The sequence below is a fragment of the Opisthocomus hoazin genome, chromosome 27, assembly GCF_030867145.1.
Source record: "Opisthocomus hoazin isolate bOpiHoa1 chromosome 27, bOpiHoa1.hap1, whole genome shotgun sequence".
Lineage (NCBI taxonomy): Eukaryota > Metazoa > Chordata > Aves > Opisthocomiformes > Opisthocomidae > Opisthocomus > Opisthocomus hoazin.
In genome coordinates, this window is record NC_134440.1 from 3,787,170 (window position 1) to 3,801,524 (window position 14,355).

Consider the following 14,355-nt stretch of genomic DNA (forward strand, 5'->3'; position numbering starts at 1 on the left):
CCCAGGGCCACCCTCGCTCTTTTTTACTGCAAGCCCTCGCACGGACAGACCTGATATTCTCAAAATCTGCCTTATTTTTTCTTTCCCCTTCTTTTCTGCTGCGGCCACCAGCCCAGCTCCGCTCCTGCTCTGCTCCGTGCGGGGACCGGGGGCGGACGGGCCCCGGCTCCAGCATTTCTGTCCCCTTTTTGGCAGGGAGACGCCATCACTAGGCTTTCTCGGCTGCTGCCCGCTGCCCGAGCCCTGCTGCGGGAGGGAGCGGTGCCCCTGCCCCTACCCCTACCCCTGCGCCTGCCCCTACCCCTGCCCCGGGGCGCGGCCGCGTTGCCGCCGGGCACGCAGGGGTTAAGGGGCGGCGCATGCGCACGCCTGGTCCCGGCTCCCATTCACAAAGAGCTCAGGGAAGGTCGGCGCGGGCGCTGATTGGCCGTTCCGCCGCGGCGGGGGGAGGGGCGGGGCGGGGCCGGCGGCGGGGCGGCCACGCGGCGGGGCGGGGCGCAGCTCAGAGCGAGCGGCGAGCGCGGCGGGCCCGGAGCGAGCCCCCGGCGAGGTGCGGGACGGGGACGCGTGGGGGGTGGGGGGAGCGCGCATCGCCCCGCGGGACCGCGCTCGGCACCGGCGTGCGGGCCCGGGACCGTCCGCTGCCCCGCGTCGGTCTGCGCCGGGCGAGCCCCGGCGCTGCGGGACGGCCCCTCCAAGCTCCCTATCCCGGCCGGGTCCCGCGCTCCCGCCGCAGCCCTGCGGTGCGGGCCCGGCTGCGCCCCGGCCCGTCCCGGGCACCGCTGACCGCACGCCGCCGCGCTGACTCTGTGTTTTTTTTTCCCTTTGCAGAGCGACCTCCCCCGCCATGTCCGTCAGCAGCCACGAGACCCGAAAATCCCGCTCGAGCTCCGGCTCGATGAACATCCACCTCTTCCACAAACCGGGCCACGCCGACAGCCTCCTCACCCACCTCAACCTGCTCCGCAAGCGGCACCTCTTCACCGACGTGGTGCTGCGGGCGGGGAACCGCGCCTTCCACTGCCACCGGGCCGTCCTGGCCTCCTGCAGCCGCTACTTCGACGCCATGTTCAGCGGGGGCTTGAAGGAGAGCAGGGACGCCGAGGTCAACTTCCACGACTCCCTCCACCCCGAGGTGCTGGAGCTGCTGCTGGACTACGCGTACTCGGCCCGCGTGCTGATTAACGAGGAGAACGCGGAGTCCTTGCTGGAGGCTGGGGACATGTTGCAGTTTCAGGACATTCGGGACGCTTCAGCTGATTTTTTGGAGAAGAATCTCTACCCTGGGAACTGCTTGAACATGCTGCTGCTGTCTGACGCCCACTGCTGCGAGCGGCTGCTGGAGCTGTCCTGGAGGATGGCGTTGGCCAACTTCACCTCGCTCTGCAAGACCGAAGACTTCCTCCGACTGCCCAAAGACAAGCTGCTGGAGCTGGTGGAGAGCGAAGAGCTGGAGGTAGAGGACGAGACGCTGGTCTACGAAGCTGTTATAGGCTGGATCCGGTACGATTTGCCCCGACGCCACGAAGTTCTGCCGGAGTTGCTGCGCTCCGTCCGCCTGGCCCTTCTGCCCGAGTCCTACCTGCGGAAGCAAGTGGCCTGCGAGAAGCTGGTGACCAGCCACAAGCTGGGGGAGGAGATCGTGGCCGACGCCGTACGATGCAAAATGAAGATCCTGCAAAACGACGGCCTGGTGACGGGCTGCTGTGCCCGACCCCGCAAGGTCAGCCAGGCCCTGCTGCTGCTCGGTGGCCAGACCTTCATGTGCGACAAGATCTACATGCTGGATCATAAAACCAGCGAGATCATTCCTCGTGCTGACATCCCAAGCCCTCGTAAAGAGTGCAGCGCCTGCGCCATCGGGTGCAAAGTGTACATCACCGGCGGCAAAGGCTCCGAGAACGGCGCTTCCAAAGACGTCTGGGTTTATGACACCCTCCACGACGAGTGGGCGAAAGCTGCTCCCATGCTGGTGGCGCGGTTTGGCCACGGTTCTGCCGAGCTGGACCACTGCCTGTACGTGGTGGGGGGTCACACAGCAGTGAGCGGTGCCTTCCCGGCCTCCCCCTCCGTCTCTCTCAAGCAAGTCGAACACTACGACCCGCAGCTGGACAAATGGTCCTTGGTGGCTCCTCTCCGAGAAGGCGTCAGCAACGCCGCCGTGGTGGGAGCCAAGATGAAGCTGTTTGTTTTTGGTGGCACCAGCGCCAACCAGGAGAAGCTGCCCAAGGTGCAGTGCTTCGATCCCCGCCAGAATCGCTGGACGGTGCCCGGCAGCTGCCCCCAGCCGTGGCGGTACACGGCCGCCGCCGTGGTGGGCAGCCACATCATCGTCATCGGGGGGGACACGGAGTTCTCCGCCAGCTCTGCTTACCGCTTCCACAGTGACACCTACCAGTGGTCCAAATTCGGGGACGTCACCGCTAAGCGCATCAGCTGCCGCGCTGTCACGTCGGGGAACAGACTGTACGTGGTGGGGGGCTACTGCGGGGCTCAGCGCTGCAAGACGCTGGACTGTTACGACCCATCGTCCGACACGTGGAGCAGCGTCACAACAGTGCCTTACTCCCTCATCCCCACCGCCTTCGTCAGCACCTGGAAGTACCTCTCTGCCTGAATCACGCTGTGCTGAAGAACCTGGAAGGTATATAGCTGCGGATCAACCCAGAGCTCCTCTGCAGAACTTCGTGCACGTGAGGGTGAAACCCCGAGGGGCAGATGCACGTGGATCTGGACTGGAGTTGTCCTAGAGAACAGCCTTGTGTGTACATCGGCTCCAGAAACCTGCTTCCAGGCTGGTAGTTAGAGATGTAAAACCCTGCAGGAGAGAGAACGTCTCTTTAGGTGCTGGAACGCTGTGGGGAGAAGATTAGTATAAATAACAAGACGCTTGACCTGGCATCCTAGCCCTTCTGCTCGCTTGGCCTATGCAAAGATTTTGGGGAATGCTGTCTGCGAGGAGGATTGGGTGTCGCCCCGGTACAGAAAGCTCATCGAGTCGGTCGTTTTGTTAACGGGCAGGCTGGGAGCTGGGATAGACCGCGCGGTGCCGTGGGGGACTGCCTGCTGCTTTTAGCACAGCCTCCTCCTCCTCCTGGTGCCACGGTTAATCGGCTGCTGGCACCTAAATGTCTTGTGGGACACGAGGGCTGCGAGCTGGTGCCAGAACAAGATTATAGCTGGGATTTAGTCCCAGACTGGTTGGTAACTGCATTTGTAAGACAAGCCCTGTCTACATATAAACACAGGGTTTCTCCGCTTCTAATTATTCTCTGGTGTCCCTTTCATGCCATTTTTTTCCTGCTACGCAGCAATTAACTTTTTAAAAATTTGCAGCTGGAATGAAACCTTTCCAAAGGCTCTTGGCAGAAAAGATGCCAGTGAATCACAGATCCCAGCAGGTTTTTTTTCTTTTGCCTTTGCAAGAGGCCTGCTACCCAAATGAACATGTTTAATGTGATAGTGTCCTGCGATACCTATAGAAAATTCCTGGATGTAGAGGGAAACAAGCAGCCGTCACTCCACGAGAGCAGCGTTTGAGGATTTGAGGCCTGGGGAGCGTTCTTGGGTTTGCTGCACTCGGTCTCACAAGACTTCCTTCTGCACTACAGGCTTTGCACCCAATTTTGCCAGCGTCTCGCTTCACTGAGGATCCAGACAGCAGACGTGGGCAGCAGGAATGCCTCCTCCTACCTAGCGAGCCTGTGAACTGGATGCCAGCCCACGCGTGGGTCTCGTTAGCTTCAGCAGGGCTCACGGCAACGGTGCTGGCTTTGAACCGCTCCTGTAAATCCCCCTCGTTCAGACCAGGGAGGGGACAAGCACGGAGGGACCTCCTCGGGCTGGCAGCTTGGGCTGGCCTTGGAGACAGCAAAAGGTTTCCAAGTTTTCTCTTAACTTCTGTGATCTCAGAGCAGGAACCGGAGGGACATTTTTTACTTCTTTGACTGAATATTTTGTTTTGAGTGATATTTACTAGAAAGGACGAAGGAAGCTCCTAAGTAACTGGCAGCAGGCTCGGGGCTGCACTGCTGTGACCTGGAATGCAGGCAGCACCAGAGGCTGTTGCCTGAAATGTCTTAACATGGGACAGTGCTTTGCCCATGGGCTGGTTCTGATTCGTTTTTTTTTCTTTTTTAATACAGCAGTTGTGTGTGTTTATTACTCAGCCTGGAGCTGCTTCAATAAATCTGAATAAAATCCACCGTGTCCCTTGCCTGTTCTGTATGCTTAAGCTGTGAGTTTTCCCAGCCCACACATGAGAGAACGTTTAGCAAAATAGCGAAGAGCATTCCCTGCTTGAGAGCCCAAACCTTCAGCGGCTGGAGAGGGCTCAGATCTTCCTCTGTCTTTGCAACACAGGACTTAGGAAAGCTCAGGTTCTGTACCGCCTTCCAGCTTTGAAGGACACACAAATCTGTTTAAAACTCCAAAGATTAAGCTACTTTCTGCCCTTACCTGGTCTTCCTCACTGCCAAAAAGAATGGAGGAAAGCGCTGCCACTTCTCGGCCCGAGGGCTGTGCGCTCCGGCCCTGCTGCCAGGGGTGGTGGGGCCAGAGGTTGGGAAGAAAAAGCTCTGTTAAGGGTGGGAGGTAGGAGATGGGAATCAGCGCGGTCAGAGGAAACGGGCACTGAAGGTGCAACCAGCCGTCTCACCACAGAAGCATGGTTTGGGTGTGATCCATTATTCAATTGCAAAGTTAAATAAATCAATGTCCCAGCCCTTCCTAGCTGCTAGTATAGGCAAGAACTGGCAAGACTGGGAGGAAGAAAGCTGCCCGGCTGCTGGTGGCTGGAGCAGATAAGCTGACTTCATTTCCCTCCTGTCTTCTGATGCCTCTGCCCTTCTCAGCCCCCAGGCTGGGCTTTTTTTCCTTCACCCTTGCTGTGCCGCCTCGCCATTGCTTACCGAGCCCATCGGGAAACCTGGGCACCCGGCTGCGGGGAGACGAGCCCACAGCCTGCCCTGCAAGCCCAGCCTGGAGCACCACAGGCGATCACAGAATCATTCCAGTTGGAAAAAACCTTTCAGGTCGAGTCCAACCACCCAGCAGCTGGAGCACGGGGCAGCTCCCAGCTTGGCCGTGCCTCGCACACGCGAGCGCAGGCAGGCACGCGAGCTCGCAGCCCAGGGGAAAGTCACAGTGCAGGACACGGCCGGGACCAGAAGGCAGCAGGAAGCGTCTCCATCCCTGTTAGCGAGCAGGGAGCTGCTCCACCTTTATTACCTCTCCGGCTATTCCTGAGGGTCGGACAAAGTCCGACGTCGCTCAGCGAGTCAGAGGAGCGGAGCTTTCCTTCGTGGCCATTTGAGGAGCAGCTGTTTTATTTCTGCTGCCAAGCAATAACCGTTGGCTCCCAGCCACATCCGCCTTTTGCACCAGGGACAAAGTTGCTTCCAGCAACACGGGGCTCTGTCTGCCTCCCGCTCCCGGCGCTGGGATGTTATCTGAGCCACGCTCACAGCGTTTTGCAGCTGGGGAGCGAGCGGCCCTGCTGCTGAAGCCTTTGCAAGCGTCTGTGAATTGTTTCCTCATTTCAGTCTGTACTCGCAGCTAACCACCTCCCCGGGAAAACCGGCACTTCGAGCACACCTGGGCTCGGCTGCTCCGCGGCGGCTCCCTGCTGCTGGCAACAGAGACAGCCGGCGCTGCGCTGCCTTCATCCTCCTCGGCCTGGCAGCGAGCCCTGCGCTGTCCCTCCGGCTCCCGGCACAGCGGGAGCACGCCTGGGGAAAACCAGACGCCTTTCACTCTTGCACGCCCGACGTCCTCCCAGCAGCGCTCAGCACAGGCCTGTTCGCCCAGTTTGACATTGCCATGCCTTGATCCAGTCTCAACTTCGGTGCCAGGGCCAGAGGATTTAGGGCGGTTGGGCTGCAGGTTAATTTGGTTTCGGGGTTAATGTGGTTACTGGGACAGAAAGCCTCCTGAATTAACAGAATTTATAACACAGCTCAAGTCGAGGCCTCTCCTCCTAGCCCAGAACTCAGCTTCGTGGCTGCACCCCTCCAGCTGCAGGAGCTGGACCCCAGCCTGCAGTCACATCTGGAAGAGCCAGCACACAGGGGCATCACGAGGGGCTCAGAGCCAAAACGAAGTGTGACATCGCTCGCCCGTGGGATCTTCCTCTACTCACACAAAGCCTACAAGGCACCACAGCCAGAGAAACACAGCGTCATACTGACCCACTTCCCTCCCGGCCACAAGACACACAACCAGCGCCGGTTTTAAGTGAAATACACTGCTGCTCGCGCTCGTAGCTGCGTTCTGCACGGCAGCAGTGCCGAGGCAGCGCACAGCCCTCCTCCCTTCCCCACTGTAGATGGCCAGTGCTGTTAATTGCAAAAAAACCCAACACAGCAGTAACTGAGAAATTCCCTTTTTCTGTCTAAGACTGGATACAGATCATTCAGATCTTCTGCCATACGCCCACCACACCGGTCTTCAAAAATGAATTGATCTCCCCCACCAAGGTGAGCATACCTAAAGCCAGCAACTCCACGTGCAGCTGCTTTGGGCCAGCTGGGAAGAGAGCAGTGGATGCTCAAACAGAAGAGTGGCCTCCATCGCTCAACGCCGTCTCCGAGAGCTGGTATCGATGGCCTTTCTCTCCTAAAACTGCTCTGACACAGAGGCTAGAGAACAGACCTGCAACGGGTAAGCAGCAGGTTCTCTCTTCTGCCCATGCAATGTGGGTGCTTCTAGGTCCAGACAACAGGCAAACCGAGGTTTTGGGATTGCAGTTCTGGGCTGAAATGCCTTAAATCCAATCCTAGCAAGGAACTGGAGTACACGCTGCTGGTACGCCGACGATCCATAGCAAAACAAACGCCCTAACTGCACACTGTGTGATTTTGTCTGGGACTTCAAATGTGCTGGAAGGGAAAACAGGCCATTACACATCTACCCGTCTGACATTCCCGGAAAGACCTGCACGTCGCAGGCAGTCATCTGGGACAGCTTCAGGTCTAGCAACACCCTCCGCCCCACGCAGCAAAGAGGCACCGGCTGCTGCTCTGACACGGGAGAGCCACATCCATCATGCTGCTCAGCGAGGACTTTTCATGCTCCTTGGTGCATGGAGCCCCGTAACAAAGCGATCCTGGCCGTGTTTGAGCCTCGTGTGTGTGTGTGTGATGCTGTCCCAGAGCCAGGGACCATGCGTCGCGCACTCCAACACAGCCAGCACTAAGAGGGTTTTGGCTTTTATCCTCTGCCAGACCCCTGGGGCCCAGAAGCAGCAAACAATGCAGACACCACACCAGGACAGGCCCCGCATCCCTCGGCTGCTGGGCCCTGCGCTGGGATGAGAAATTAAACCGGATTTGAGTCACAGGGGTGAGGAAAGGCAGAAACCAGCACATTCCCACTGTCGGAGCACACTGCGGAGCCAATATCCTTTGTGCATGTTTGTCCTCAAGCATCTGGCTTGCTGATGAATCGCAGATGAACGTATGGGAACCATCAGCCGTCTCTCACCCACATGAAAGAGGAAGGTTTAGCATAAAGCTGGTCATTGCCTATGGCCTCGGAATGATTCATCCAAATAGAAAGAATGCGGTTTGGGTTTCGGGTTAATTAGCTACAGATTTTAAAGAGAGACAAGGCAGGGCGGAGCTGCTGGAATACTGGTATGAGCAAGTTAACAGCTCTGAAAGCACCGCTGTCCTCCTGGAATCACACCCTCCTTCTGAAAAACGGAGAATGTGTCTCATAGACGAGCGACGGCGTTATCAACGATGCTGTCAGTCACGGTGTTCGCAATCACCAGAGGAATGTCTGCCCTGCTGCTGCGGCAAGAACTGACGCGTAACACAGAAACACCCACGCGCAAGGCTGCAGCAGCACCAGACTTCTAACAGATGCAAATTCTGACCAAGATTTAAACCTGCCCCTGCTGAGCTCCGGGCTGCTGCAGCTGGGCAGTTCCCAGTGGGAATCGGTGCTGCAGGGATGTCTCTTGGCCATGTTAACCCTGGATCTCCCCCACCCAGGCTCTTCTGTCTTTCTAGAAATGATTCCTACTCGTCTGACACATATTATGGCTGCAGGAGAGTACAGTGCAATTTAAAAATAAAAATTAAACCCGCTGCTCTGGAAGCAGCTGCTCCTAACTTCTGTCCCAGACTGTCCCTTTCAGCTGTCCCACGTGAAATCACCTTGATTCCATTTCTTGCTGCTGAAAAATATTTAGAAATGGACATGAAGCTCCTCGCCTTGCTCTAGCCACCAAGATGTGGGAAACAGCGAGATGTGGAAGCGCACAGAGGCAGTGACCTCCAGCGGCGACTGCGGCTCAGCTCCCTGCAATCTGAACAGAGCAGAAGCAGATGCAAGAAATTTTCTCTTGCAGTGCAAGCAAAAGCTTATACACTCACAGACTTTAAAATTTCATTCACTAACACATCAGCCTGTTACTTCCCACAAAGACCAAGTCATATTTTAAACACTGGTGTGTCTAGAAGTTTTGATTATTTACATACGTTGGAAAAGTAGAAAAACCTGTGTTTTTCCAACAGAGTTCCGATTCGTGCTGCAACGCAGATGCCAACTGCACTTTAGAGACTGAAAACTGCAGACTGTGTTCCACTGACTCCCGTACGCAAAGAACCTGGGTCCTCCAGAGATGCTCTGACAGACACAAAGACTGATCGCCGGGCAAAGGGATTGCCAGGCTGCAGTGATTCCCAGCGAGGCCCGGTCACATCCAAAACTGGCTGAGGGTTTTCCTCAACGCTGGCTACAGCGCAGGATTCCGACGATAAAACTCGTGCCCCTTCCTTTGAGAGCACCGACCCAAGTCCCAGTTCTCCCACTCTCTCCCCAGTTTTGCATCTGTTCTAATCTCTAGAAGTTCTTGGAGGTTACGGCTTTTGGGCTGGCTTGCCGGTACGCCACAAGCAGGGATTTCACCAGGAAACGCAACGTGCTGACTCTGGAACTGGGAAGCGCCGCAGCAGCCAGAGGCTATGGGCTGGTGCTGGGAGCGAGGGCTGCCAAACTGGCACGAGCACTGGGGAGAAAGTTTCTATTTTTGTTATACTTGTTCCAAATGGGAACCGATACTGCCTGGGACAGAGCCAGGCATGTCTCAGACTGGCACCACGCAAAGCACCAACGTGTTAATATAAGCAACTTAACGTTCCCTCTCTCGTTAGCATGCCGAGTCCAGGCGTTTCGAGAGCAGCTGATTTCTCCCTAGGGTGCTCACCGCGCTGGCGAGGTCTGCAGCCTCGGTATCCGCCACGAAACGCCTCCTGTGCTCTGTCCTCTTTTGGAAAACCGTCAGAGTTTTGCTCATGTGGCACCTTATTTCTGTCCAGGGTAGAAAATGAGAAGCACGTGAGAAGTGGCTGCTGCTTTGATCTTTGGTTCAAACAGAAAAAATATAAATAACAATATATATGTATATATATATAAAGGCAGCCAGGTTTTAAATGTTTGTTTTCTTTTTTTTTTTTTTATTGCTAGAAGTTGGTTTCAGTCCTATTGCAGCTCTGAAATCCTTCAGTGGAGAAACATTGCAATCATTGTAAAAATCATCATTTGGTGTGCTAAGATCAAGTTTACAATTAATCAAGAGTGCACAATTCAACAGAATATTAACATTTAACCATCAACTTTACAAATAAAATAAAGGCTACAAAGATGTTGTTACTGCAGTATCAGCAGTAAAGGAGTTATTTACAATGTTTACACCCTAACAAAAAACCAAACCAAACACTTCCCCAACAAAATGGTCAGTTGAACCATGGACCACGATTATTTATTAATTCTTTACAGTGCAAGGTGGGCCTAGAAACCAGACCTAAGACTAAAAGGCATCAAGAGAGTTCACAGCTCTGAGCGAGATGCACGCAGTTACGCCAAGAGGATCTACTTTCACGAGAGATTTCCATCTGGGGACAAACAGAAATGGAATTCGAAATTAACTTTTCTGAAGTGCTCCAATTTCTTTCAGTAGAAAAATATAAAAAACTGATTTATAAACATGGCACAAGTGGTATGAACCAGAGCTTGCACAGATGGTCCTTGATGAATAACGTGCTGATGGGAAATGATAAAGAGCCGCCAGTGGTTACAGAGATGTTGGGTCTGGCCTCGAAAGAGAGAGCAGGGAAGAGGCTTTTCCTTCACGTGTACAGCAAGGTCAGGCAAGGACAGCACACGTGTAACCCCGTGTCAAGAAGACTTTTTTCTTGTAAATGTGAGAACTGCTGGGGAAGACAACAAATCGCTCCAAATTCCCTTGCACAAGGGCACAGGGGGACACCGCCGAGCAGCACCGGGGAGCCGGAGCTCCTGTTCTGCAGAGTTGAAAGTAGAAGTGAAATGAAACATGTATTTTTAACCCTTTCCTAGTTTAAGTTTCAGCTTTCATTGTAAATGCAAATGACAAACCCCAAGCTCCATGTACGCGGGACCATCCGACCGTAACTCAGAAAGACAAAACTGCCCGCGAATTATTTGGAATTGATCCTACCATTGCAGGAATGCTATTACCTTGATGAGCAAGCATCTCTAAAAATACCAATTCTTCTGCCTCCCATTAGGCAATGATTAGCGACCTCACTTTGTGGGACACGCCACAACGACAGTCCACAGGTAGCACAGCTAAAAACCAGGAAAGCATTTACAACACACACAGGGCAGACGGGCTCGGTACTAGTGAACATGGAGGGATCTTCATTCTGAAATACAAAGCGCCCCGAGTCCGAATGGGAAGGGAGAGAGGAAGCATCCTTTACACCAGATTTAAAACTGAAAATCAGAACCACAGAAACAGCCTCTACGCTGCTACACCACAATATTTAAGGACAAACATGACAATGCTTCTAAGGCTGTGACACAAAGCAGAGGTGGCGGCAGTTCAAAGCTCGTGCTGTGATTTCCTCCACACCCAGGCCGAAGGGCACCAGGGAGGCACAGAATTTTGAACTGTCTAATCCTCAGATATCACTTAAAAGGAAACTTTTATCTGCCGTTATCAAATGGAAAGTATATTACTCAGAACCAGCAGGTTACTTCGCCCAGGACACAGCAGTATTTTGCAATCTGATTTGCCTAGAAGAGTTCTTTTTCTAGGAACCAGATTTGAGTAGAAAGTCCAAAACTAGTTCACTCAGCTGGAGTGATCTGATAACACTTTCACAGGTTCAGTTTTGCAGAAGTGAAGAGATGATCCATTATTCATCAGAAGAAAATATTTCACTTGCTCCCCTCAGCCTTCTACAAACAATTTTACCATACTCTGGTACAGCCAACTCCGCACTAGCAATGAGGTATCACCACGTTTGCTAATTCTGAAACCTTCTCCACGCTGGGTAGGGTGCGGAACAGGAAGCCACATGAATACCTAGGATGGCACTCCAATGATTTTGACCCAAGTGAAAGAAGATACAGCCTCTGAAAACAGTTTTCATACAGCTAGACATGTCTACTGAGGACAGATAATGACTTTTAAGGTAATTTCTCAGATTGAAGACCCATATTCCAAGGAGCTTTTGAAGTGCTGAACCAACAGCCTAGCCTGTAACAGTCCTGTGTTCATTTGCTCACAGCCAGAACTTATTCGAAGCACTGCTGACGACGAGTATTAAAAGTTATGTTTGAGTTAAAACACTGAAAGAAATGAGACCTTGCTGCAGACTTTATTTTCCAGATGTCACTGTTCTCTATCTGAGTTCAGTCATTGCACAGAAGGAGGAAGCAGCCACATAAACTCCTTCAGTCCATAGAACACTCTCTCCCGTACTTTAGGACAGGCACAACATTAAACCAAACAAACGTTTCCAAAATTGTTTTCAAATACCCCGAGACCCCTCTTTGGTTGAGGTGCTTTGTTCCACTGACGCAACTTCACTTCAGGCTAAAACTCCTACAACCCTGGTAATTTAAGGCAATGGAGGCATGGAGTTTTCACTAGGAGTGGCCCAAACCACAGCACAAAGGAGAGAATGTACTGTGTGTTCTTGCTGCTTCGCCGTACGTTTACAGGAGAAATTACACAGGTATCAGAGATGACCGGAGTCTCCACACCAGCCGATCGAAAAAATCAGTCCTGCAGAGCTGCTGGATCTCACATGCCGGCTTGATCAGAAGTTACATTAATTTTAAGAAGCATTCCCCTCCATTCCAACCTAGCTTTTAGGAATGCAAAAAATGAATATAGTGCAGAACTATGTTCTAACCATGATCAACATCGTATCACAGCAGTGCAAAAATCCCTACGTTCCCCATACTGTTTTCTGCAAATCTGTCCACTGATAATCTGTGTAAATTCTGCAATGCTGATGATCTACCAAGCAGCCCTTTGGTACTATCGTGAAGTGTGTCCAATTCCATAGTAGTATCACCAGTCTGGTAAATTTTGATTTTTCAGTTTCTCGTCTGAAGACAATAACCAAAATTATCATCACTTGAAAATAAACTCTGTATTTTCTGCTGAAAATTTATAATGTTTCTTGCACTGTAACTACTGAAATAATTTTAAAACTCTCAAGCAAAGTCACGGTCTTCAAGAACGTTACCAACATCACACAGGGCCTGACCACTGAGACAGCATCAATGAGTTGAAGAGATTCTCAAATTGCCATTCAATGCCATTGCCACGCGACTGGATGGAGAACTGCCCAGGCATTCCTCCCACCAGTGCTAAAAATCACTTTAAACCAGGGTTAAAGATATGGAAAAAACCTATTATCAATCACGTTCTGAAAGGTATTAACCCACATTTTTAAGCTCTGAGATACTGATTTCTTTAATTCTGTAACAACACCCTCTAAACAATCTCTCCTTTGCACCATGCATCTGACCGGTCCCATTCCACATACATTGCAATACACATCCGTAAGCGATGTGTGTAATAAAGAACAGATAACAGAGTGAAGTAAAAGAATGCAACAAAATGACTGTGCAAATTACTACAAAGGGAAATAATGCCTTTCGAGCAGAACACTTAATGTCATCATCATTCCATGATTAAGAACTGACCCATTTAACAAGAGGTATCAAAGCTGGTTTAGCTGTAAGCAGCTAAACCAACACAGGTTTAGCTAAGAGGGTTTTTTTTGTTTGTTTTTTTTTGCCCCCTTTTTTTTTTCAATTTTAAAACCAAGCAGTTCTTATTCCCTTCATTCCTAACACAGTGCTGCAGAGAAGTCTCTGCAGTAACAGCAGCTTTGATATCTTCTGGTACTTGGAGCAAAATCCCAACAAGTTAACAGACAAGAGATGCAGAAAATTTCGAGTTAAACAAGACAATAAATTACTGCATTCAAACGCTTCTGATACATGTCTTCAGCAAAGAACAAAATCCAAGTCTCTAAGTTCATTCTGAACCAACTCACGAGTTTTGCTTGTGAACCTGTACCGCTCTCACTAACACGGAGAGCTACCCAAGGCCTCCAAGGAGACAGGTGTCCCAGTGCAAGCTGATGGCCAACGAAATGCGCATCTAGTCCAACGCTTTATGACCGCTGTGTATTCTCACATGTCCAAGCCTTCTCATCCACAAGCAGGTGGAGCTCCTGACCCACAAAGACTCTGTTAAGAAGCTTACCTTCTCTCTTCCACTGTGCCTGGCCGCTGAGGACATGCTCCACTGAATTCACTAAAGAAACACAGATGCCAGTCTGGCTCCTCTGAGCAGGTATCACAAAGTCCTTCGTGCCTGGCTGTAAGCAGACTGGCTTGCTAGGCAGCTAGTTATCAACACATTGTTAGCATAATCCATTACTGACCATGCACCTGTGAAAATGGATTTAAAAATTCGCAGCCATTTTGGTGCTTACTACTAAAACCTTTTACATAAAAATCTGGGCGGTAAAATAACGATAACAACTTACAAGATGGTGCCCACAAAGAGTGTACATTCTCCGAGCAAATTACAATAAATGGTAGTATTTTAATATGCTCTGAATTTATATACCCATGCCATGTGTCAACACATTTCCACGTCTGGAGAATTAAAGAGCAAATTGTTACTACTGAGCCCTCAGTTTGAGCTGCTGGCAAAGAAGCTAACAAAGTTGAACAGTAACCCTGGTCTGGTCTTCGCTAGTAGTAATGGGGCAGGGATGAAAAGACATCCGCATCAGGTCTCTGCCACGCTGAACACTGGGACCTGAGTTCTTGAAACAGTACGTCAGAAGGTTAATCTTTAACTGGAAACAATTAGAAGAAAATCACATCTTCTTTGCTGGTATCATCTTGCACATTTAACAGACTCGGCTGAGAGGTCACCAGCGTCTGAACGTGAACGCTATTGGGCTTGAATAGGTTCGCTGAGGCAGATGAAAGTGCTTCTGGCTGAGCATCGGTAGGGCCATACAATTCTATAGAAAAAAATGG

At 51.8% G+C, this 14,355-nt stretch overlaps 2 protein-coding genes across 5 annotated transcripts in view; one reads left to right on the forward strand and one right to left on the reverse strand.

The window, feature by feature from the left end:
- The first annotated feature begins 492 nt into the window (after positions 1–492).
- Positions 493–4,170, forward strand: LOC104330381 (ectoderm-neural cortex protein 1-like). Its single transcript, XM_075444405.1, has 2 exons — positions 493–550; positions 832–4,170. Exon 2 carries the CDS (start codon positions 848–850, stop codon positions 2,615–2,617), a length of 1,770 nt encoding a protein of 589 aa, XP_075300520.1. The 5' UTR covers positions 493–550; positions 832–847; the 3' UTR covers positions 2,618–4,170.
- Positions 4,171–9,474: 5,304 nt separating this feature from the next.
- ARHGEF18 (Rho/Rac guanine nucleotide exchange factor 18) overlaps positions 9,475–14,355 on the reverse strand; it is a 50,002-nt gene continuing 45,121 nt past the window's right edge. For all 4 annotated transcript variants that reach the window (XM_009934166.2, XM_075444050.1, XM_075444049.1 and 1 more), the window contains one exon: positions 9,475–14,339. In XM_009934166.2, the coding sequence (XP_009932468.2) occupies positions 14,179–14,339 (161 nt within the window). In that variant the 3' untranslated portion in view covers positions 9,475–14,178. The remainder of the gene's footprint in view (positions 14,340–14,355) is intronic.

Bases quoted from the DNA above. Each gene is read 5' to 3' on its own strand.
- LOC104330381 (XM_075444405.1), top strand. From the start codon at position 848: ATGTCCGTCAGCAGCCACGAGACCCGAAAATCCCGCTCGAGCTCCGGC.